The sequence below is a fragment of the Tyto alba genome, unplaced genomic scaffold (assembly GCF_018691265.1).
Source record: "Tyto alba isolate M040663 unplaced genomic scaffold, T.alba_DEE_v4.0 Super-Scaffold_44, whole genome shotgun sequence".
Taxonomy (NCBI): domain Eukaryota; kingdom Metazoa; phylum Chordata; class Aves; order Strigiformes; family Tytonidae; genus Tyto; species Tyto alba.
In genome coordinates this window covers 15,400,218-15,424,037 of record NW_024881320.1, presented here as the reverse complement: position 1 = coordinate 15,424,037, position 23,820 = coordinate 15,400,218, and the positions used below count along the sequence as shown (strand labels likewise).

General features: G+C 46.6%; 1 protein-coding gene across 10 annotated transcripts in view; it reads right to left on the bottom strand.

Moving 5' to 3' along the window:
• Nucleotides 1-5,337: 5,337 nt before the first annotated feature.
• MTMR3 (myotubularin related protein 3) overlaps nt 5,338-23,820 on the bottom strand; it is an 81,695-nt gene continuing 63,212 nt past the window's right edge. For 9 of the 10 annotated variants that reach the window (XM_042805075.1, XM_042805077.1, XM_042805073.1 and 6 more), the window contains 9 exons: nt 23,382-23,493; nt 22,044-22,239; nt 20,206-20,391; nt 18,669-18,839; nt 16,405-16,550; nt 14,328-15,747; nt 11,778-11,888; nt 11,166-11,254; nt 5,338-7,238 (listed from right to left, as the gene is read on the bottom strand). In XM_042805075.1, the coding sequence (XP_042661009.1) occupies nt 7,067-7,238; nt 11,166-11,254; nt 11,778-11,888; nt 14,328-15,747; nt 16,405-16,550; nt 18,669-18,839; nt 20,206-20,391; nt 22,044-22,239; nt 23,382-23,493 (2,603 nt within the window). In that variant the 3' untranslated portion in view covers nt 5,338-7,066. The remainder of the gene's footprint in view (nt 7,239-11,165; nt 11,255-11,777; nt 11,889-14,327; nt 15,748-16,404; nt 16,551-18,668; nt 18,840-20,205; nt 20,392-22,043; nt 22,240-23,381; nt 23,494-23,820) is intronic. The other variant, XM_042805080.1, reaches the window with a different exon arrangement.

The following is a 23,820-nucleotide window of genomic DNA, read 5'->3' as shown; positions in this document are numbered from 1 at the left end:
TCCCCCTGTTCACCTTCTTGTTTTCCAGCTACACAGTCTTCTACCCCAGCACCTGCCAGGGCTGGGGGGTTCCCCCCTCACCCCCGCTGTGGCTGCCCGGGGCGGGGAGGGACACGTCCCTTCAAACAAGCACCCTCCACGGGAGCTGCTGGGCTGGGGGGCTCGGGACCCCCCAGCTCAGCAGCCGACGGTGGCAATTCCCTGGGTAAAACAAAGGCTTTGGAACCCAACCCTCCCCCTTCCCGAGCCAGGGCTCTCGTTAAGCAAGGTAGTCACGGGGCGCTGCTTAGTGTAGCTCGAGCTTTTGGTTTTTCCTTTTACATTCTACCTTGTCTCAAACAAGCTTTGCTTTTTCCTTTAAATTCACCTGGAGCAGAGGCTTCACCTTCAGGCGCCGTGTCGGGCACCTCGGCCCCGCTCAGCCCGCAGTCAGCCGCGACGGGCAAGGAAAGTGTTCTCAGACCTGCCGCGTTTCCAGCAGTAAATCGCTGCTCGCGGCTGCACAAACGGTCAGCCCACCAATGGTGCTGCACAAAGCGGCTCTGGAGCAGCTCAGGCGAGGAGGTAATTTCAATTACATCACTCCAATTACATCAAAACCGTACAAGTTGGTACCAAAGTTAAGGCAAAACATTAATTTTCTTAATTTTTGTTAAGAAAGCTTTTAAAATTCTTTATGACCTCCAGAAAGCTGACCCATTCCTGACGTGTGTGCCCTAATGATGCCGCAATTCTTACCGACGTAAATGCCGACATAAGTTTTAGATTGAAATCCAGTAATCCTCCACCAAAAGCAAACACAATATTGTTTCTCTTCACCCTCAGCCCATCAAGCTTGGTGTTGCCCCAATGACTGAAAACCTTGAATTAAAAAGTTGCCAATAACAGAAAAAAACAGTAATAGAACAAAACCAGTTGGAAGAGACAGCGGCGAAGCGCCGCAGCAGCTGGGACAGCGAGTGGGGAGAGGGGAGAGGAGCTGTTTGCTGAGCACAAAGTTGTCCAACGGTCGGGTGAGGCCAAAGCCCGCGGGTCCAGGAGGGCCCAAGCGGCCAAACGCCGCCCCGGGGAGGAGCCGAGCGGCGGCGGGCGCGGTCCCAGCGCGGGGACCGCCGGGCTGAGCCAAGCGGAGCCGCCCAAACAGCATTTAGGCAGACCCAGCGCCGAAGGACTCGCCCCTGCAGCGCTCCCCCGGGTCTGTTAGGCGTGCGTTTAAGTGCACAAACAACATTCGGGTTTGCAAAGTCTCCTACATCCCTGGAGTTGCCGGGTGTCGAAAAGCCCTCACAGGTGTCAACGCAGAAAAATCTGTTGCGCCGTCTAATAGTCAGAAGGGGGAAGCGGGAGAACACGACGTGGCTCTACCCTGCCCGGCGACGGCAGCGGAGCCGGGCACCAGACGTGCACGGGGAAGGGCAGGAGGGGCCGAGCACGCGGGGAGCGCGACCCCGGGGTGGAAGGGTCGGGGGAGCTGCTGCTAAAGCATCGGGGAGCCTGCTCTCACGCCGGGCTCGGGGAAGCAGCGGCGCCTTCCACGCTCCCTGCCCCGCTGGGAGCTCACACCGCTTCTTCCCCGAGTCTCTTACGTGATTTTCAAACACCCAGATTCTCTTTCCTAATACAGGAGCTATAATTTGCCTAAAGATAAGCCACGCAGACTGGGAGCCCTGCACATGCAGCGATACAGAAAACACAGGGACTGTAAAATTGTCACCGTGTAGGAAAATGACAAATTTATTGAGATCTAAATATTCACTCTGAGGCTACAGCAGAATAAATGCTGTTACAAACAAATAAGCACTAGGGTCTAACACTTTATACTGCTGCTAAACAGCTCTCTGCTCTCATAGGTTTGCGTGTTTTAAAACATTTAATGTTCTTGAAGTAATTAATCAAGACGTCAGATGTCATTTTAATACAAATTCCACCAAAAAAATGTACAATCAAATGCATCACTGTTGCCACTGCAAGGTAAAAATCATTTAATAACGTAACTATGGGAAATCGGTTTAAAAAACATATTTGTTAAATAGTAAGATAAAACTTTAGCAGCATTTTAAAAATCTGAAAGTCCAAAGAATATGATAATCTTAAATCCCGAAATGCCACGATCCCAGCTCCAGTGCCTCTATTCTGTGGGTAAAACGAAGGGATGGGAATTTGTTGTTCCTCTGCCCAGGAGACGGCACGTCTGCGTGGCGTGGGGCCAGCAAGCCAAGCGCTTGTACGGACGTGGCTGGATGAAAAGGTGATGTTTCTCCTTCTGCATCCTCGCTCCAGTGCTGGGGGGATTCCCTCTTTAAGCAAAAACTGAGCGGAATTGTTTTACAAGAACCTCGGCGGTGCCTGGCCCCGCTCTGGGCCGCCGGCTCGGCCCTGCCCCGCGCTCCAGCGGCAGCGCCTGGCGAGCAGAGGCCGCACCGCTCGCCTTCCTCACAGCTCAGAAAAAGAACCTAAATGGCTGCTTTTTGCTTTTTATCCAAGAAAGGCAATTCCGGGCTCACTGGCCAGCTCCCAGCGGTGGAATCCAGCTGAGGGCAGCTCTAAGAACGACGTAAAACCTGACCCGCGTCCTGCACCCCAGCATCTGGCAGACCCGGCCCTCCCTCCGCAGCCTGAGCAAGCAGCTCCTTCCAGCACAGCCCAGTAAACCGCCGTCTCCTGACTGACTGCACACAGTTTTCTCAAAGCCCTGCACTAACTCAGGAGCTGTTCCATGGATGATTATAGACCAACCATAAAACACCTGCACCCCCGTCTCTTAAATGAGCTCTGAGTTTGGGGCTCCGAGTTTGGGGCTTTTGAGTTTGGGGCTCCGAGTTTGAGCTCTGAGTCTGAAGCTCCGAGTTTGGAGCTCCGAGTTTGGGCTCTGAGTTTGGAGCTCCGAGTTTGGGGCTCCGAGCTTGCGCAGCTTTCCTGCCCACGCCTATTGCTCCTGGCAGCCTCCTGCCAGCCCAACGTCCCTCTCCCAGCGTGGGCTCCGTCCCGGGGCAGCGGGGAGCTCTCGCCACCTCCTGCCCCCTCCCCACCTCGGAGACTTTGGTTTCCCACCCCCCCCCCCGCTGCCACCGCACCTCACCCGGACAGTGACCCCGTGCTCAGCTAACTGCTGCGGGATCGCTGCTGCCCACCGGCTCCCGTGCCACTGGCAAGAGGGGCCAGGCTCGCTGCTGTCCTACGGGGGGGGGACACACGAGGGACCTTCAGTTCCCAGAGTCTGTCTTGCTCCTCAGCCACTACCGCTACCGGCGAGCCTCCTGGCAAGCCCAGCCGCCGCCTTCGCGCGAGGAGATTGTTCTACAGCCTGTCAGACAGCCCTCCGGCCGCGTACGGCGAGAGCTGGGGGCTCCCGTGCTGTTTGAGAGCTGTAACAGAAGAGGAAGAGACGCTCGTGAGGAAGAACTGCTCGCTGGGCACGGAGCTCCCGCACGCCGCCAGCTGCGTGCTCCTTCCTCCAGCAGAGCTGCCGGGGCGCCGCTGCCCCCGAGGCGAAGCCCTTCTGCACGACCACGGCTGCGAGGAAATGAAAAAGATCTCGGATCCCCTCCGCCAGCGGCCGAGGAGGCTCCGGGGGTTTGGCTCAGCGTTTCCGAAGCGGAGGCCATCCGGGCAGCGGCGTGCATGGCTACAGCCGGAGCAATGAGTTACTGCAAAAGCACTCGGAAGTAACTCAAGTATGAAAGGAGCTATATAAAATCAAGTTCTGGTGTATAATTGAAAACCTGCTGTTCCTTGGCATGTTCTTAATAGTGCAAAACATTATATATGCTTTGCTTTTTTATTCCTGAAGCTGTAAATACTACCACCGGCTGTGGTCACAGCTCTGCCCAGAATCTGCAATTTTGATTAAATAAATACCACGAGATTATAAAGCAGTTGTGCACAACGTCTCGCGATTAGAACAGGCCTGTCCCAAAATAACTCACAGTTGCTCAAGGAGTTCTTCAGTCCCCCTGAGAATTCAAGGCAAATCCTCTCTCTCGACTTCAAATATGTGAGAAAAAGAAATAACTGATGGCGTTTGAGCTTCTGTGACAGGAACGCATGCAGCCAAGCGGCTGAAACGCGCAAGCAGTCCCAGGAAAACGGGAATAATCAGACCCTTGTGCAGGAGCCTTTTGCAGGACAAACAGCAGTTGAGTTTTCCACCTTTTGGGAAAAGATTAAAAGATACTAAACCTGAGTGAGTTCGGCTGGTTCCCAAAGGGCCTCGGCTCCAGCACCCAGCACTGAGAATCAGGCAGAAAGGGGGCAGCGGCGCAGCTCTGACCTCCGCCCCGCTCGCTGCGGGCAGGCGGGCGCCCAGCCCCTTTCCCACGTGTCACTGGAAGCAGGGCGAAGGCCCTGGCAACCCGGGCTGCGCCTGGATTTGGGCTAACGGGGTCGGCTCCACGCTTTGGAAGATGATGGTCAGTTAAGGGGAAAAAGGAAAACGAGGTACCAAGGAAGCGGAGACTCTTCGAGGGCTCTCCAGCCTCACCCCCCCCCCCGCGCTGATTGTACCGACAGGACCTGGTGGTGCACGTGGTTTGGGTCTTTTCCCCCTCCCTGGGACTCCTGCACCAGGAAAGCCAAGCTTAATGTTTTTTCTTCTAAGTTTAGGAGCAACAGTTTGTTGTTCCTTGCAAAGCCACACAGTGGAAAAGAAAGCAAGAGGAGGCCTGCTGCAGCCTCCTTTTTCAAAGGCCTTGGTGTTTCTGCTGAACCTCAAATATATCCCCTACGAAGGACAGGGAAGAAAAATAAAAAATTAGAAAGTGTGTTAGCAAATGCTCCCATGCAAAAGTCTAAACTTTATTCACTTTTATTTATATATTTAACAATTCTAAAGTATTTACTTCTCGCTTTGACAAAAATGAAAAATATAGGAGCACTTTACTCTCTTTAGGAGAGAACGGTTATATATACACCTATGGAGAGATACTGCTTCCTCCTTTACATACAAAGAAAAATAATATTAATAAAAAAAGTGCTTCATCGATCAAAAAAAGACTAAGAGCTGCAAGCATTTATTCACACTGTACATCACAGACCCAAAAAACCCGTATCGTAACCTCTTGGCACCTGTCATTAGCAACTGCAGAATCTTAGACTTATTTTTGACTCTCTATTTGCACCACAAACCCACACAGTGTTAGTGTGCAGAACTACCCCGTGTCCCCTAAAGTCAAACCTCTAACCGCGCGCTCGGTGGGAGAGCCGGAGACCCTCGTCCCGCTCCAGCCGCCTCCGTCCTTCCCCCAACAGCAAGGCCTCCAGTTCCAGTCCAGATACTCACGGCACTGGCTTACGAACAAATACTTCTAGATACAACTCAACTGGAGAACCCATCTTTACCTTTGCTCTTCCCTCCCGATGGTTTGGAGAAACGTTTCAACACCCATCCAAGGGGAGATCCCGAGATGCCCCCTCCCGTGAGGACACAGGCTGCTATGCTCAACCAGCCTCCTGCACATTCATTTTTGTCTTGTGAATCTCCAGCTTACGCCGCAGCAGTGTGACGATCCTTGCAAAGGGTGGGGGAAGTTCAAAGTCAAAAATAAAACACCTTGACATTTCCCCATCAGACCCAACAAATATTCTGAGCTGGTTTTCTCTGTGTGATACTCGCTTTGGATTATGCAATTCCGACATTCCAGGGAAGGGAAGCACTCCTTTCCCAAGGCCTCTTAGATTTCGAGCCTTTGGAGCTAGAACTCTCAAAGGCTCCAGCAGGATTGTTGAGAATATCACAAGAGAAGTTGGAACCTCCTCTGGGTAATACGCTGCGAAGCAGGATCTACGTTTCTTCCTTGCCAAACTGCACTAAGCAGGCTCTATCAAAAGGAGAAGGGGATGAGTACCTAACACTCATTTAAAAACATATATTCAATAGCTTCACACTTTAATGAGGTGACTTTAAAAGCGACTCGGATTGGGACAGAAGGAAGAAGGGGAATCCAGGATGTATTTCAGGTCTTTACAAAATCCTCAGGATTTTTCCTATCTGGAGTATTCTGAATACAGACCGAAAAAGGAGGAGACATCCCACGAGTGTTACAGGCACCAGTGCACTCCTCATGGACCGAGCCCAGCGAAAACACCCGCGTATCACAGTTGTTCTTCCGCTGGTTTGGACAGTCCCATTAAAGTGCGAGTCTGAACAACAGCACAACGGCCTGTCTGTAGGAACCATGACGAGTGCACCGCTCCAAAAGTAGCTTCGCATCGAGTAAACCATCCTACAGGCGGGGGGGGGGGGGCAAGGAGAAAAGTTGAAGGTCTTCTACTTTCCCACTGGGTTTTAAGTTACGTTTACAGAGCTTCGGGGAGAGGCGCCAGCGTAAGACCCGCCTCAGCCCGCAGCCTGCTCGATGCCCTCCTTGCCTCTGGCAAACAAGCGCGCGCTCTCCTCAGCCGGCGGGGCCGACGGCAGCACCACGCACCGACTGCGGGTGGCAATGCGGGACCCGCCCTCCCCCTCCACGCGGCGAGGGTAACTAAGCCCACTCTGAGAACAGAGAGGGAGAGTGCTCTCTTGGGAAAGAGGTTCCCGTTTCTTCTAGCAGCAACAGGTTCCCAAACAGCAGTTTCTTGTTTGGAAGGAACAGGAGTGATTGAAAGCACTAGCGCTGACGCTACGGGTGTTCACGCTTTGCACACTGGCGGGACTGATTCCCCTCTTCTTTCCTCCACAAAAGCGTCTGTTTGCGACAGTTCAGCGGTGGGACAGTTAAACACAAAAGGGAAATCTGGTTTGGTGCCAGCTCCCTTCCCACTTCCACGACCTTCCAGCAAACAAACAAACATGTATATATTATTATATATATATATACGCACACACGCGCGCGCACACACACAGACACATACACACAGATCGGACAGAAAGGAAAGGGGAAGGGCTGGAGAAGGAGAATCCCACGGTCCAGCGGTGTCCTCCAGGCCTGTCCCGCCGAGCAGTGTTCCACACCCCAACCTCCAAAGCGCACGGCCCCCGCAGCCTCCCAGCCTCGGCCCACCGAGAATCTGCGCGTCTGTCGGGGAAGAGTCGGCCCGGCTGCTCCCCCGCCGCTTCGAGGCTGGAGCTTTAATTTGACGTGGCAGTGATGGGTTTATCCAGTTCGAGATCGAGGCTGGAACTGCTGGGGTGCAAGCTGCTGTAGCACGATTTGCAGACTCGGCTGGGTTCAAAGAGCTGCTGACTGGGAACGGGCACCTTCTGGTTACAGCAGCTGGAGCAGAACACGTTTCCACAATTCCTTGCATCAGGAACAGAGGAGAAACGGAAAAGAAAACATTAGAAGCAGTTGGACAAAGTTACCCAAGTTCTAAAATTACATTATCCCCAGCGTTGTGAGGGGGTCGGCCCTGGAGACCGCAGTTGCTCCTCCCCACGTAGCAGGATGGGGGCAAACCCCACCCTCTACACCCTGCGCTACTCGCTTCCAAAGCCGAAGCTCAGCTCTGGGGAACTGGCACCAGAAAGGAGCGCACGGCACACCAGAGAACAGAATTACAGCTCGTTCAACGCCTGCGCAGCGACAGCTCTTCTGTGCGACACCGTCTCGTGTCGGGCCGGAGGGAACTGACCCCTCTGAAACAGGGAGCTTGGGCCTGGGGCCGCTCATCACTGTCACTGCTCCCTGGGGGGGCACACAGCTGAGGCAGGGGCTAAACCAGAGCAATCAAGGGGCCTTCCTCCGCAAGGACGTGAGGCATGTGGGGTTCTGGCCCCTGCTCACATCACTGATCCAGCTCTCTGTTAAAGACAGATTGGATACTACAGTCCTGGGAGGAAGCAGGAAGTCTCTGCTCCTTTACTCTTCTAAAAGTGTGAGCTGGTCAGTACCAGCACAGAGACATTTCCTTCTGTTTCTTTCAAGACCACTGCTGGAAAGTTTAAGCATGGGACAGATGAAAAAGAGAAATTAAACCCAGTTTTAGTTGATGCAATCCTCCCATTGCCCCAACAGCGCGGTCCCTTTTGCGGCGTTCCCGGCAGTCCCGCACCTCTGCATAAAGTAAACCGAGTCAACAAGAATCATGCAAAGCCACGAGACGAGCAGCCAGGTATTTCATGCTCAGAAACGACAGCAGGGTGAGTGGTCTCATACACATTCTTGTCAGATGTCAGCTGGTGGAGGCACATGCACCTCAAGAGGCAGGGATAAAATTTACATCTGGAAAAGAATTACCTTCTCTTCTTGCAGCCCCCCCTCAAATCCTGCTGCTCAAGCTAGCTGGTGTTCCCTGTCCTCCAAACTCATCAATTCTTGTAAGGAGCTCAGAACAGCACTCCAGGGACCTGAATTTTGCAACTTCACTGCCATGCCTGATGCCCTTTTCATTACCTCTTTGGCATCGGGACTTCGTGCCGTTATTGTTTTGTGCTAGAAAAGATTTGCTGCTGCCAAGAGACTGACAGAGAATTCTGCCTACGCCCAGCAGCTCTGATTAATTCTTCATTGCCAAGAGACAAGATTTCCAGATGCTGGTCACTGATGGGGAAAGAGTCCACAGAGAAATCCCATTTCTCACTTCAATGGGCTAATTTTCTCAGCTCCACACAGTGGCTCCTGGCCTCCAAGCTGTAACCCTAGCACTAGGAGACTCACAACAGCAAGTTTTTCTACAGTGGTTTTGAAGCCTTCTTAAGGACCCTGGTTAGACATTACTTTCAGAAGAGCCAACAGGAGTGGAAACAGTCCCACGAGGTATTCTGCAGAAACACCCTGCAGAAAACCAGTTCCGACAACCCACAAAGAATGATTACCCTGCAGAAGCTTGCTGTTGATGGAGGAGGTCAAAAAAGAACCCGAGCGATTAAAACAAGTATCTGTTTGTTGTAGCTCACCACCTTCCTAACATATGCTCGGGCTTTTTTGTTGTTTTATCCTTCTGTGACAGATAATAGTGTTCTGTAACTGTTCTCCCCCGAGCTTCGGAAGCCCTGAACAACTCATTCTTTCTATCCTGGTGGTCCTCTGCTTTGCTTGAGAGATTAAAAAAGAGACATTAAAAAACATGCTGGAAAAGCAGTCTTGCTCCTTTGAGGAAGGGTGAATTAAAATCATGCTACCAACACCTCCTCTTCTTACTGAGTCACAGATGTTTATCCATTTTTTGTGATCCTAACCCTCTACCAGCTTCACGTTACCTGCTACTGCCACAGTATTTTCAGTCCTTCTAAAGTAAGTGGCGGGTTTTTTGTCAACACACTGCACAGCAATATTAGAGTCATTTGGTAACATGTGGACCTCTCCCATAAATAAGGAAAAAAAAAAAGGAATCAAAAATAAATGCATAATGGCCAAACTTGAAGGACAGTCTCGTCTCAGGTGAAGCATTCTCTGTTACTCAAACACACAATTTACTGATGGTGAGTGTTAGTGTGATCCACATCCCAGTTTAAGCTACCAAAAGCCAAGTCCTAAATGCCTTGCCATGAGAGGAGCGGCCTGTTTATACGGATCTAAACATCCAACAGATTGTGCTAGCCACCCACAACTTATTTCTAGGCAAGTGAAAAACAAAGAGGGGGAACAGACCGAGTTAGTTTGGAGAAGTTACCAAGAAAACGCAGACAGACAACAGACACAGGCTGTTGTAAATGCTCACCAGATTTGATCAACACGTTCAATGTCCCTGCAAGGAGGGGAGAAAGAGCTCAGAGGGGAACGAGCAAAAGAAGCAAATAGTGGCAATGAAGGAAGCTGGGTATTTTTATCCTGCTCAAGGCCTGTGTGGGTTTCAACTCATTTTCACTCTCAGGGAAGATGTCGAGCAATCACGGGAATTTCTGAAAATGTATACTATGGAAATACTTGGGTTTCCTGTTGGCTGCTCTTCCTTACTGGTCTCTGTCATAAACAACCAAAGCTTATGCGGACAGCCCGGTCAACCCAGACATCAGGCATTTGAAAGCTGAAGAAACGAAGACACTAAAGGGAAATTTGCAACCAGACTTGAAGCCCTGAGTCAATTTTAACTCCTCATGGTGTTGGGGCTGCCCTGTGTGTATCCATGGGCGAGGAGTTCTCCAGAGCCCAGGCCTAGGAAGCTAAAATGTAGATGCCAAGTGTCAGCCAGCCTAGGGAGGCAGGGTGACAGTGCCAAATGGGTACACTTCACAACAGACACCACTAGGAGAAGGACAAAGGAAAACACTGCTTTAACTCTTACAAAACCTTTCAGATGTGTACAACTGTATGCTCAGCAATTATATTTTTTCATCTGAAGTCTTGAGACATACAAATTTGCACAAACACAGTGGACATTGAAAAAAAAAAAAAATCAAAGCCGTTCAACTTCTATTTATTCCTCCCTGGGTTGTTCATCTTTACAAGAAGAATAAATGGAGCAAAATATAAAATGGACAGAAACCAAGTAGGATGTTTATAATTCTCTACAACTTCAAAAAGCAATGAAGCATCAAAATGAGATAACTGCCATTTACTTAAATGATGGTTCTTGTAATAGTTTTCTCATGTCCAGAAATCAGGAATTGTAATTTACTTGAAACAGAACTTAGAAATCTGAGATTCTCCATCTTTAACTAGAATATGATCTAATCAAAAGACCTCTGCCACCTGTTCTTCTTCAAGCCCCTGCTGCCTGCACTATCTGTTGTAGCCTCTGCTGGCTGTATGTTTGGCAAAGAATAACCCAGAAAACAAACTTTTATTTCACATAGGTGTCCTTTTCATGTTCTCTTACAAGAACAAATTAATGAAAAGGGAAGAATAGTTAGAGAAGGAGCAGATTTACAACCAGCAATGGGAAGAAAATGCTATTTATATATTTGCAGTATTGAATTACTGAATGCTAAAGATGACAAAACAGTATTTTATTATTTACACCCTTTTCAAAAGCTAAACCACCAGCTGCCTCCAAATCCACTTTAAGGAAAAATGGCAGGATCTGTTTAGGCTGGGGTGGAGCAGATACCAAATCTGGCTTTTAAAATATATACTCTGCACGAACCGGAACGGAACAGGAGAAACTTCTGTTCTTCCTTCAGAAGCCTGCACGGTCTTACTCTAAAACACTTAGTGTGACATCCACCCTCAGGAAAGGAACTATCTGTCAAAAGAAAAGCCCGTCCACAGGCGCAGAGAGGAAGAGGGGACAACTCAAGCCGTGCCCATGCCTCCCTCCCTCCTGTCCTCTCTCGATGCCCAGGTTACCTGCAGTGGTGCTTCCTACTGGCAAGCCAGAACGTACTGTCACAGCCGTAGCAGTGCGCAGCGAGGTGGTCCGGGAGCCATCGTGTCACCTGGGAGAAAGAAAAGCCAAATTTATCAAGGAGAGGGCAATTAAATAGAAGCAAAGCCATCTCATTCGCGCTTGAAAATTCAAAGCGAAGCACCACGAGGGAAGTGCTTGTTCTATTTTAAGAGCACAAAGTCAGTGTTTGCAACAACTGAAGACAGACGACAGAAACCTTCCCCTTGAGAACAGATACACTAAACTCCCCTCTGACAAACAGAAATTAAGTCATGAAGTCCTGAGGTTTTTTTTGTGCTTTAAAAGTATCCGGGTCAAGACTATTCACCAAGCACGTGTCCACCTAAGGCTCCTTCAGGCAACCATCCCTTCCACAGCTTCTCAAAGAGCTCATACAGAGACAGCAGAGGGCTCATAGGCACAGGTACTGATATTTAAAGCATGAGACAAGCGAAATGCAAGGAAGATAGCTCACAAGAAGTGGCACATGACCAAAAGCTGTAGGATGATTTGAATTATGAATAGCCCATCCTACCGGAAGAATAAGCGATTTACAGGGATTTAGTCTGTACCTCTGTGTCCTGTTTATCCACCTGTTCCCAGCTGGCTTCAGAGAAAATCTCTGTGCTGCAGCGAGACAAGCAGTTCTGATCCAGATTGCTTTCCGAGTCGGGTATAGAAGTCTGTTGGCAAACAAACACAGCTGAACAGAACCTTCCCATATTCCTACTTTCATACAAATAAAAACTGGACAGTCGTGGGGAGGAGTGGAAAGGGAACCTCCTGCTAAGAAAAAGCAGGCTATGTTTGTGCTGGAAGGGCGAATGTCATAACCAGTCACCCACCTACAGTGCACAGGTGGCAGCAAAGGCGCAAGTACCTTTTTGAATGGGACTAAAAATGCCACACATGGAAGTGGTTTGTGCAGTGATGAATTGCAAAAAAAAAAGAAAAACACCAGCAAAAAACCCTAACCCCAACAGGTCAGTTTCTGACCCTCTGATGACAGGATGATGTGAGGTAGAAGGGATTTAAAAACTGTTTTCTGCTGTGTTAGCACAAAGTTCTGGCAACACTTTGGGCAATTAACCAAAAAAGCTGCTATCTGTGGCTCCAATTTCATGGTCGCAGTTCCTTTCCAAGGTTGTTTCACTTTCAAAACTCATACTAGTAATACATATATCCTTTTGTTGGCAAAAGTGCAAGCCAAATCACACATGGGAAACTCAGAATTTGAGCCATATACATTCCACATATAGTTATTTTGGGAATGCTTCCTTAGTATAGTCTATCCAGGTGTGGTTCTATTATAACAGACTTAAAACACATTAAAAATAGGAAGAAATCTTGAGTTAATGTCTTTTTGTGCCTGAGAAATGGGCATCTCTGGAGCTCCAGAAGAAAACCTGTTACTCCCAAACTGAGATACAAATAGAAGGTAGACATCAAATTTTTAAAAATGGTGAGTTTTCTAGAGGACAGCACGCTCTCACATCCAGCCCTCCACTGCAGTTTGAGAAGGCTCTTTAAAAGTGGAAGCATAAGAAATTTAGCCAAAGCACCAAATTTCTCCAAGGAATCCAAGCTTTTGCCAGTGACAGAAGCCACACCCAACTGAAATGACACCGAGCTGAAATGGATGCCCAAAAAGAACACTCAGTGGTGTTGTCTCCAATGTGAATAGCCAAGAAGGCTCTGAGTATTTTTCACAACAAACGTACCTGGGACTATCCAGCACCTCTGCCACTTTTAAATAATATTAAGTTAAACAAACAAAAGTTGGAAACCTCCTATGTTTTTTTTTTTTTCCCCAATTTTGCAGGCATAACACACATTACAATGTGCATGTAGGAAAAGGAAATCTTTGATGGGTGTTACGTCAACCTCAGGAATTACAAGCCCACGTTCTGCCCAGCATTCAAACCCACGGGAAGACACAAACTCTGTTTCAGGGATTCCAGGTCTCCCCACCTTTGCCTTCATGCCCCTCTCCTCCTCCCGTGCCTGCTGGCTCCCCCAAGTAGCTCTCCCCCCGCTTCATTTTTTTTTACTTAGCTAATCCTGGGCCTCTGAAAAAACAAGTTTTGCACCAATCTCTCTACTCTGTGCTCATAGGCTTCTACAGAACGGGACTCCTGCTTGTTCTCTCCATCAGTGTTACATTCAAGCAACAGTATAATGGCAGTGACTGTATTTCTTTTGACTTTTTATTATTTACTAGTCAAAAGAGGAGGAGAAATTAGGTAAAAAACAGGTAGGGGAGAAGCAACTTAAAAATCCAGCCAAGATATACAGAGACATATACAAAACTTGCTAGCTACTGAGATCTTGAACTTTGAGCTGCACTTACTTCTGTTTTAAAAATTTATTTTGCAACCACAACTACACAGATGATTTAATTGCTACAGAAATCAGCACACTGTATTTGAACAATGCCTCAAACTTGTCTCTACTTTTACGACTTTAAACACTTCCAAGTAAAAGCACAAACAGTTCAAAAGTTCCCTTAAAATTCTTAATTTATTGAGGAAAACCCCTCATTGACATAAGGCTGTCACAAAAGATCTTAATTTATTCCAGGTTAATGAGCCTTGAGCAGGCCAGTCATCTGAAAAGGGGACAGCTTGAATTTCATGGTTTTAAGTGAACAGAGCAGACACTGTTGCATCTTTTTTACCCTGAACATGTCAAGCACCAAGAGCTCAGTTCTACGCCACTGTTCCAATAAATGACACGTTCACATCCTTGGAAAAATATCTTTGCTCGTATACGAAAGCAACAGTAAACCAAATGTGTTTTAAGATGGTCAGTTAAGGTGTTTTAAGTATGTCCAGGTATGCGTGCAAGTACGCTGTGAAACACCCGTCTCGAAATAAACCTTTGGCACATTTATGGTCAAACTGAAATACAGTGAAAATATGAGTCATCATTAATTGCCACTTGCCACGTACTCGGTCAGTAGTTTGACCTCTTCAGAATGACCTCGAGAGTTTCATAAAAGCCTGCGTGGCCAAAAAATCACCACCTGACCAACGAACGAAGAGCTGACAACATGGTGAGATCCAGACCATGCCGAACTAGCCCACTGCTTCCAGCAGTGGCCCATTTACCATTTCACTTACCACTTCATCTCCATAATCACCATTGAGACGTAAGGAGCTATTCAGGAATTGGCTCTCCAACCGGCTCTTCAACTCTTGCACTTGCTTCTTCAACGTCTCCACTTCTTGCTGATGGCCAGTTTCTATCTGGCGCAGGCGCTGCTGGATGACGTCAGTGTAGACAGGCATCCCGTCATCGTCCAGGTGACTTCTGGCAGGTTGGTCTGGGCTGCTGGCTGCCTGCTGCTTACCAAGATGACTAAGCATCCATTTCTGGTGCAAGTTCCTCAGATGAAACTGGGCGGAACTACAGCTAGCTGCCGAGACCTGCCGACTCAGAGACGCTTTGATCCGACCGTCCTCTCCGTTCACACAGTGTCCGTTTGTCACGTGGTATTTCTGGGTGATATTAAATCCCGCAGGCTTCTCTGTCATCTTGTTCTCAGGCTCCAGCTCTCCATTGCACACGATCTCGTCTTTACATTCAGCTAAAGGCAAGGCACAAGGGGAAGGCATCGGGATGTGTGTGTTGCTGCTACCAGAAGTCCTATGCACTTTTGTTCCCAGTTTTTGAAGTTCTAGCATGCTCTCCCCCTCTGGCCTGTTTTCAATAGTTCGAGAAAGTTCGTCAGCACTGCTGTTGATCAGGTGAGGTCTGTGGCAGGGACCCTTCGGAATGAGCTCTTGCTTCACTTCATTCTCCGTTAAGGTTTCTGTAGAACTTTCAATGTTGGATGTCCCTGCCTCATGTGGGATTGTAAGAGGTAATGGAAGGCTGGCCTGCGCTGTATTGTCCAGGCTCTCCGCTTCTCCTTCAAGTTTGCTAACACCTTCTTCCTCCGTATTCTTTTGAACATCTCTATTTACAAAGCCCTCCAAAGGAGCAGTCTGTAGTCCTTTCACCTGAGGTAACTTCTGGATAGCGTTACTGAGATCAGTATGCTCATCCTGGTGTCCTTTAAGCTCAGAAGCACCTTGTGAAACTGGATGTGGATTGGATGTTGGATTGTTCACTGCAATACCTTTATCTGCCTCGGCCTTTTCACAGAGGTCACTGACATAACCATGTAGATTTTCAGTTCTCTTCTCCTTATCCAGGGCAATCTCATCCCCTCTGCCCGCTGTCTCTAGGCTACCCCTTAAGTGCTCCTCCAGACCAACATCGTCCTTAGTGGCCTCTTGCAAAATGTTCTCCATCTGTCCCTCTGCCACACCAGATGCAACAGAGAGTTCCGCTCCGACCGGAGCCCTGCCTTGTTTACTCAGGCTGTCTCCATCAAACGGGTCGTCCCCAGGGTTACCGAGGCTGCTCAGCTCCAGGGACCGACGGTGCTCTTGCCACTTCTCATTGAGGCTGGGGTCACTGCTACGTCGATTGGTTGTAGGCATGCTGCTATCACAGGCTGTTGTCAGATTGTCAAATGATCTTGTCTTTGGTAACCTATAAAAGTACAAATAATCAGAACCCAAAGTCAGGGGATTTTTTTTTTTTTTTTTTAAAAAAAAAACCAATTAGCTACTATGGTTTAAAAACTCCCCCCACAATTAGGACGGTAACAATCTAACTAATGGACTTCTGTGAAATATTATCTAGGAGCACATTTTGACCATCTGCAGTGCAGAGCTGCTTCAGTACTTTGCCATCAGGAAAGTATGTTCAATCAAACTTCAAACGTTCCCAGAATAATCCCTTTACCACAAAGCACAAACGCTTACAGTCTGGTCACACCTCCTAATTAGCATGCGCTCAGAACCGTTGTACAAAAAAGCAAAGAAATAGTTACGCAACACACAAAAAGAACTCAAATTCAGGACAGCCAAATGAAAGCTTATACCCCACACAAGGATATAAGGAATCCTACAAGGCTACGCAATAGCCAGAGCTGGCTAATCTTCTCTCTGTTACACTATCAACTCTGAAATGTAACAGCTTTCTGAAACAATGAGAGACCACCTTTGGGTAGGTCAACCAAACAGTCCCACAAACTAGCCCGTGAAGAATACTACCCTCCACCAAAAGTATTCTCCTCTTACATATCCCCCAATATTCTCTGTTGATCTTACTTTACAGGATGGGATTTCTGGGCTCTAGGCTCACCTGCCCAGAGGCTGATCTTCAGGGCTAGAGCCTGGAACAGGGTATGGGGCACAGGTGTCATCAGCAGGCGTAGAGGGGGAAGAGCATGGCAGGTAAACAGCACTCCAGAGCATTAAATTACGCACATGGCACACTGGATACAGCACCTGAGAGGGGAGAACACACGATGTTCAGAAATGATAAACTGCTCGCTCCCAGAATGCAGAGAGGTGTTCAAATCTGATTGCGGTAGTCTGGGTTTATTATTCAGGTTTGCAGCTGGGAGGCTTTGCTAGATTTCTAGATTAGTCTGAAGGCCAGTGAGCAGCTCTGGCATTTTTAATCAGCTACACTTGGATATGTAATTATCTTTTCTTTCAGAGACAGAGGCTGAGGCATAACAATGCTGGCTTTCAGCCTCTCATGAATGAATTACTGCAATGTACTCTGTGTGAATCTACACCTTAATAATGCTTCTGAGCAATTTAAACTGCTGAAGAATTCAGTGGCCCATTGTTAGCGCAGAGATTTCCTTGTACTTTGTATTATACCATGCCATATGAGAGCTGAACTAATAACCTCCTTCCACAGGCTTCAATTCATCAAAGCTAACCCTGTCTTTAATGGAAGCATTCATACGTTAAAAATTAAGTATATGCAGAAATACTTTGCTCAAGAGGCAGCTTGCTCTTAAAAGAGATTCCTTGACTGTGGAATATGCTTTCTGTTTCAGTTTAGAAACACCCTGGCTCATTCTATCAATTCCACTGTTTTCCCAGGCAACTTTCTTGTGGAAAAGCAGGCAAGGGCAGAGAAAACAGCCAGGTTTCCCTGCTGCTGAGCAGAGGGAGGGCTGTGGGGTGGCTTGGTTTGATGGATGCTGCTCTTCAACAACTACAATTTTATAACAAATGTGGCTACATCACAAAGGCACCTTTTAAACACTGAAGTAAAAGCACAAAAAGGTGAATAAAAGACAGGAAATTACCCAAACTCCCACATACAGACAAATTAGGATAATTAGCTCAGTTGACTACAGTGTAGTACTTACTGAGAACAGAGACCAAGTCACTGGGACTGCATCTATACTGCAGGATTCAGCACGTAAGGGCAGCCCAAGGACAAAACAGCTACCTGTCCACCCTGCCCACTTTATGAGCCACTCTTTAAGCTCCTCCTGGGCAAACCTGCTGCTAATTCTCAGGGAAAAACTTAAATCCACAGCTTTAGAAGTCCTCACAAGCCATATTTATCTGCAATGTCTCATGATTTCAGCTATCACGTCCACTCTTACAATGGCAATGTCAGGCTGAAAAGTCTTGAAGGGTTCTCTGACGTTGCCCGTCGCAATGACAAATGGGATCTGCACACAGCCTGAGCGCAGGCTGCACGGCCGGCCAGAGGGCTGATGTGAATATAAAACGAATCTTTTTATAACAAACATAGGCATAAACTCTTTCCTATTAAGCCAGGTTTCAATTACACTCTAAAGAGCCATTAGAAGCCATATCTATCATACGAAAAAACATCGCGTAGTGCTTACAGGTATGTTTATGGTATCTGATACTTCTATAAACAAAAAGGGTTTCAATATTTATAAAAGTCTTTGCTGTCCCAATCACAATGACATTTGACGATTGACTATTTGTTCACATGCCCACCATACTGTATCCCTAAATCCCTCACGTGCCCTTTTCTCAAATATACAGAAAGGTAACTGAGTCCCTTCCCAGAAGCTTTGGTGAGCTACTACTACAGAAGAGCCAAACTGAAAATGTGGAAGTGTTAAGAGAAACAAAGATATCCCAAATAATCTGTGTTATTACTTCTTTTCAAAGATAGACACACATTGTCTAGGTTTATACGCAATTTTATGACGCTCCTCTGACATAGCTTAGTTCTCCAGAAAGGTCTATTTGTCGAACTGAAATGTTTTCTATTACAAAACAAAGCAAAACATTCAGTTACAGAAAAAGCATTTCCAGCACAGAGAAGTTTCTGAGGTTGCATTTGACATTCCTCAAATATCCGCAAACTTAATACAAGACTTGAAATCTCAGACCAAACAGACTGTTCAGAAGTAAACATCTACGAGGAGAGCTGGGCACACTTCTCTGGAAATGCCTCTCTCTACACTGCATCCGTGATGACAGTTAAGCCACTCCAATGTCTCACTGCTACAAGCCTGGGTATTTGCTTAAGGTATACGCTTTTGAGAACATTGTACCCGGGAGCCCCTAAGGGGACCCTCCCCGGGTGGGTGGTGGGCAATGCAGGATACATACAGATTCGGACTGGGAGGAGTAGAGCAGGTTTTTGAAGGCTTTGTTTGCTGCCCGCAGCAAAGACCAGACAGAACAGGTCCGTTCCTGAGTGTGTTTTTCTCCTCTCTCTTTCGCATTGTTGCACAGGAATGTACCAAAGAGGCAAGAGTAGGTGTGCTGCACCAATTTGACCTGCACAGACCAACAGAAATATTGTCATATGGCAGAAGGTATCAGCTTAATATGAGAACCAACCTTCAGGCTAAAGCAGCAACAAATTCTGCTTTCACAGGGCAATACACCCCCTCCCTAAAGACTGATACACAAATACACCTAGCATTTTTTGCATACCTCCTTATAAACCAATTGCCAAAGAATTCAAGCATAGCAGAATCTTTTAAAATCATGACCAAAAAATTCAAGAAAAATATAAGATATAAAGACAAAATATTTTTTCATAATCAAGTATAATGGTCTTGCTGATTCAAACTCATAGCCCTGTAGGGTAGGGAAAGAAAAGAATCGTGATACCTCTTACAAAACATTACTGCAGCACAGAAATTCTGATCATTATTCACTCCATGCTGTGGTCCCAGTCTGACAAAATAGCTTAACATGAACTTAACTTTAAGCATATAAATGACTTCCACAGGATTATTCAGTTGTTTAAATGAAGACAAGTACTTCAAATACTCTAATAAATTAAGAGGTTTACTCTAAGAAGGCCAGAATACTAAGGTTGTGTTCACACACAGCCCCTGCAGATTAGCAGTGTGCTGTGAAGCCAGTTATAACCCGATGTATCTCATTTCACAACTGAGCTAAGCTAGGACCGTACACATACTCGGTTACATGGCTGAGCTGGCAAGTGGTAATTCAAGTCAACCACAATCACAGGAATGTGCTTTAAATCTCTTAGTGGATCAGACACTTCATAAAAACTTCTACTCTTCAGATTACTAGTCCTGCAGTGACTGCTGCTTTGCCAGAGACCTGCTTTCCAGCCTTGAGAACCGATTTTGACCATCCTAGGCAAATTTCTAATAGGAGAGAAGTCCACTTCAAAAGAACATAAACACAGCTTGTATACCCTACATGTTTTCAGCAAAGAAACGGACAAAATGAATAAAAAGGCAAGGGGCAGATTGTTTTTAGAGAGGAATCTTCAAGTCAAAATAAAAACAAAGTAGGGGGAAGTTTATATTGCCAGTAACTATACTTTTTTTTTTTTTTCCCATGCTGTGTGGATGTATTATACCGGAGTTATTTCAGCACCACTTAGGCGACACTATTAAATTTGTATCATTTAGTTATTTCTTTAAAGTCTAAAAGAAGTCTTTAAGGGTCCTCCTGTTTTGAGAGTGAACAGAGCCCAGGTCCCATGAAGTACACAAGTACTTTGTCTACTGTATCTGGGCAGTTTTCCTGTTACCTTTATCAGGCTGCAGCATATCACAGATAGATGGGAAAATAGCCCTTGGGCCTCTCTAGCATGTTACTACTGGGTACTGGTTTAGAAGCAGTCTATAAAACAGCAATCTCTCAAGCCACAACTCACAAGGAATGCTTCGTTAAACTCGAAAGAGCAAGGGAACTGCCTCTGGAGCTGATGGACGCAGTCCAGCCACTGTAAAAACACTGGGCAGCGCTCATTTAGGTCATCCGAATTCTCACCATGGCCACAGCGATCTGCAAACTTGTGGCCAAAATCCAGCCACTCCGTCTCCACTAGCACCTGGAAACCCTGCAGAAATGAAAGTACAGATGAAAAGTTCCCATTTTTTTATAAAAATTTGGTTCCGTTTTCTAAGACAGTTTGAGACTCGTGGGAATCACCTCATTACTGTGTCCTCACTCCTATGTCCCTTCAGCACTGGACTCATTACTTATCTTTACTGCTTTACCTAATGCCTCTATGTTCTGAAATGCTGCACAATGAAATTAGGGCAGATATGAATTCCCAAACCTACGTGAACAGGAAACGGAGTAAGGCAGGTTAAGTCCTCAGTGATGGGCAGGGAAGATCCTGACATGAGACTTATATTGGCCAGGCGGGGAGGGATTAGGAACTTCATCTTGATTGAAACCGTCTGGACCACGGTAACCAACACTTGGACAGGAGAGGAAATTTTAAAGCTCTCCCTTGAAAATGACGGGCAGATCTGTTTGTCATAAAAGGAAACAATTCGTCTACAACAGGACACTGACGCTCAGAGCGACTGCTTGCCTGCGTGTACACCAGATGTAGCACAGCCACAAGGTTGATTAAGGCTTGATTTGCATGGTTTCTCAGGCCAACAGAAAAGGGCAAAGAACATTTCAAAACAGTGCCTAGCTGAGCACCTGAATGTGACACCTCATCTTACAGGACCTAAAACCCATCACAGGTTAGGAAGGTTTTGATTCTTAGCAGAAAGAAAAATTGTAAAGCATGCTTAGTAAGTCAATGGCTGTAATTAGAGCAAAAATAATAGCTGATAGGCTTGAAATGTGACAGTGTTGAAGACTGTTTTCCTTAAACATTTCTGATCCTTGTACAGACAGCTACAGTTTATGCCTTCCTCTGATGGAGTGGTGACAAGAAAGGGGCAAAAGGCCATGCACAGAAGAACTTTGCACTTTGAACAGCAATGACAGCACTTTTAGGGTGGATCAAGAGGAGGTTCTGTGTCCAGGGCAGAGCAGTATGTTTTGTCCTGATGGATGCCAACTTCTAGAACACATGTGAAAAAAGGATCTGAGAAATTTCCACAATTTCATCCAAAATACATTGCTACAGTTTAAACTACTGGTTCATGTGTCCAAGGCTTTAAGCGGCCATTTATAGCACAGTGTTCAGATATATGCTTCTGTTCTGGACAACAAAGGCATCTTGCATGTGGGTTGGCAGATGGAATCCAACCATCACATATCACACAATGCTGAAAAGTGATGGGGGGGGTGTGAGGAGGTGGGGGGAGAACCTCAGGCTGAAAAAAACAGGAGAAATTAACTCAGTGACAGAGGACAACGAAAACATGAAACTGGGAAAACATGCAATTGGGAAAACTAGAGAAGAGAAAGGCTTTGTATCACTAATTGGCTGAGAAACTGCAGTGGTATAATGGAAACTGCAGTATGTAGCACTTCATACTACATATTCCTAAACTAAATATGAGGGAGCAGAGACCACGACAGTGCAGTTATAGCAAAGGGGGAAAATATAATCTGCTCCTGAATTACAGACTGTATTTACACCTATACGTAACTGTATCTCCAGACTACTGTTGGTAAACTCCTGCTAGCTTTAGTGCCTTCTTTAGTGGAAAAAAATGAAATAATTTACAGACATTTCTTTCTGAGGAAAAGGACCCAAACCCGGTAGCTACCTCATGCACTAACAGGTGGTTTACAAACCTCTGTGGTCCTGTAATACGGATCTAGCAGCAGTTTGGCCAGCGCCACGATCTGGGGGGTTCGGTCCCAGCCATCTGAGCAGTGAACCAGGACTGGTCGCTGGTCTCGGTCCACAGCATGAACTACGAGTAGCGCAGATTTCAGAAGCACAGATAAGTGCTGCAGCCATTTGGTACTTTCCAGAGCTGATAACCAACTAGAGGAAAACAAAGGAAGACAGTTTTTGCTCTTTCAAAACGCCTTCAGGTTTGGATCTTTGCATTTATCAAGCCGAAGCTTCTATTTTAATAAGCTGTGAGTATCATTCTTGAATATTTTTTCATTTACGTCTCATTAACACCTTCCCAGGTTTGTAAGAAACAAAGCCAAGCAGTCCACCTGAGGAACAGCCAGTCCCTGGTACGCACTTTGCCGCATAAGACTTCCAAGAAGTTTAAATAACATTTTTCCAGACAAGAGCGTAACACACGACCAGCAACAGACAACGTAAGCGCTACTGGGAAATCGTTACTTTCAGCAGCCCCTGCTGTCTCCCCTCCTCTGAGCTGAGGATTCAGTCTGCCCAGCAGTGCCAGTACCACTGGCTGTCTTGGGACTCTGCCACGCACCCCTGATAACTCTGTGCTTTGGTGAAAAGGTAGAACCTGAGGAGCTTTTGAAATCTCCCGTATCTCAACTATTCCCAGGCTTTCCGAGGTGTGCTGTAGGTATCTTAAGAATCTCTACCCTGTGAAGATCTACATATCCAATTCTGCAAAGGCGGTCATCATTCTGGACCTGCTCTGAAACCATGAAAGACTCAGCAAATTCAAAACAGGGAAGAGCTACAGGAAAGAGGACTGGTGCAACTACAGTGCCCTAGTGAAGACCCAGCCTCAGGAGCTCCTGAGGTGATGGGCCACTAGAGGCTAGTCATCCCATAGCCTTGGAGGGCTACGAAATACCTCTCCTGAAACAACACTGTAAATGAGTAAAGCACATAGAACACCACTAGAATTTTCTGAAGGAGAGCCTAGCTGCAAAGATTAAAGAACTGGGACTAGCAGGTAAGCCTAAATGCTAGCAGCTGGAAGCCCACCTGAAAGTAGTAACATTCTAGTATCAATACTCAAGGCTACAGTATAATCTCAGATCTCATTCTCTAGGTTCACTCCAATGATAATAAACCAATGACTGACTTAAATTCAATGGAAATGACAAAATATATAGCTTCGTGTTATTACACAGGAAAGCCACTAAGGGAAAAAGAGACTGATTTTCAGTTTACAAATCAGCAGCAAAAGAGTGCAGTTGCAGAAACATGTAAACAAAGGCAAAACCCACCAAACATCCACTTACTTTCCTGGATCTGGCATTTGTGTGCAGAGCAAACGCAGTGACTGAAAGCTCTTCCGGATAGAATGAATGTTTGCCATTCCCATGAACACTACTTCACAGTTTGGGTAATATTCTGTAGGGAAATATCAAGAAAGAGAGAAGGAACTAAAAACCATTCTAAGTTTAATTTCTAAAAGAAGCTTTTTCATAAAAACAAACCACTTGCTGTGGACAGATGAAATAATTTGTTTACGAATATTCTGTAAGGAGAAACTAGTACTTGGAGTTCGGTAGGTATTCCAGATATTACAACACAGCATGGCAAAACAGGAAAGAGTTAGCAAAGTGTTTGTGTATTTATTTTCAGTGTTTCACTTCACATTACGAAAAGGCGAGTACAAACTTATGGCAGTAGCAATATTGTTGAGCTTGAGATTATAGAACGTTTTTAAAAAGACTG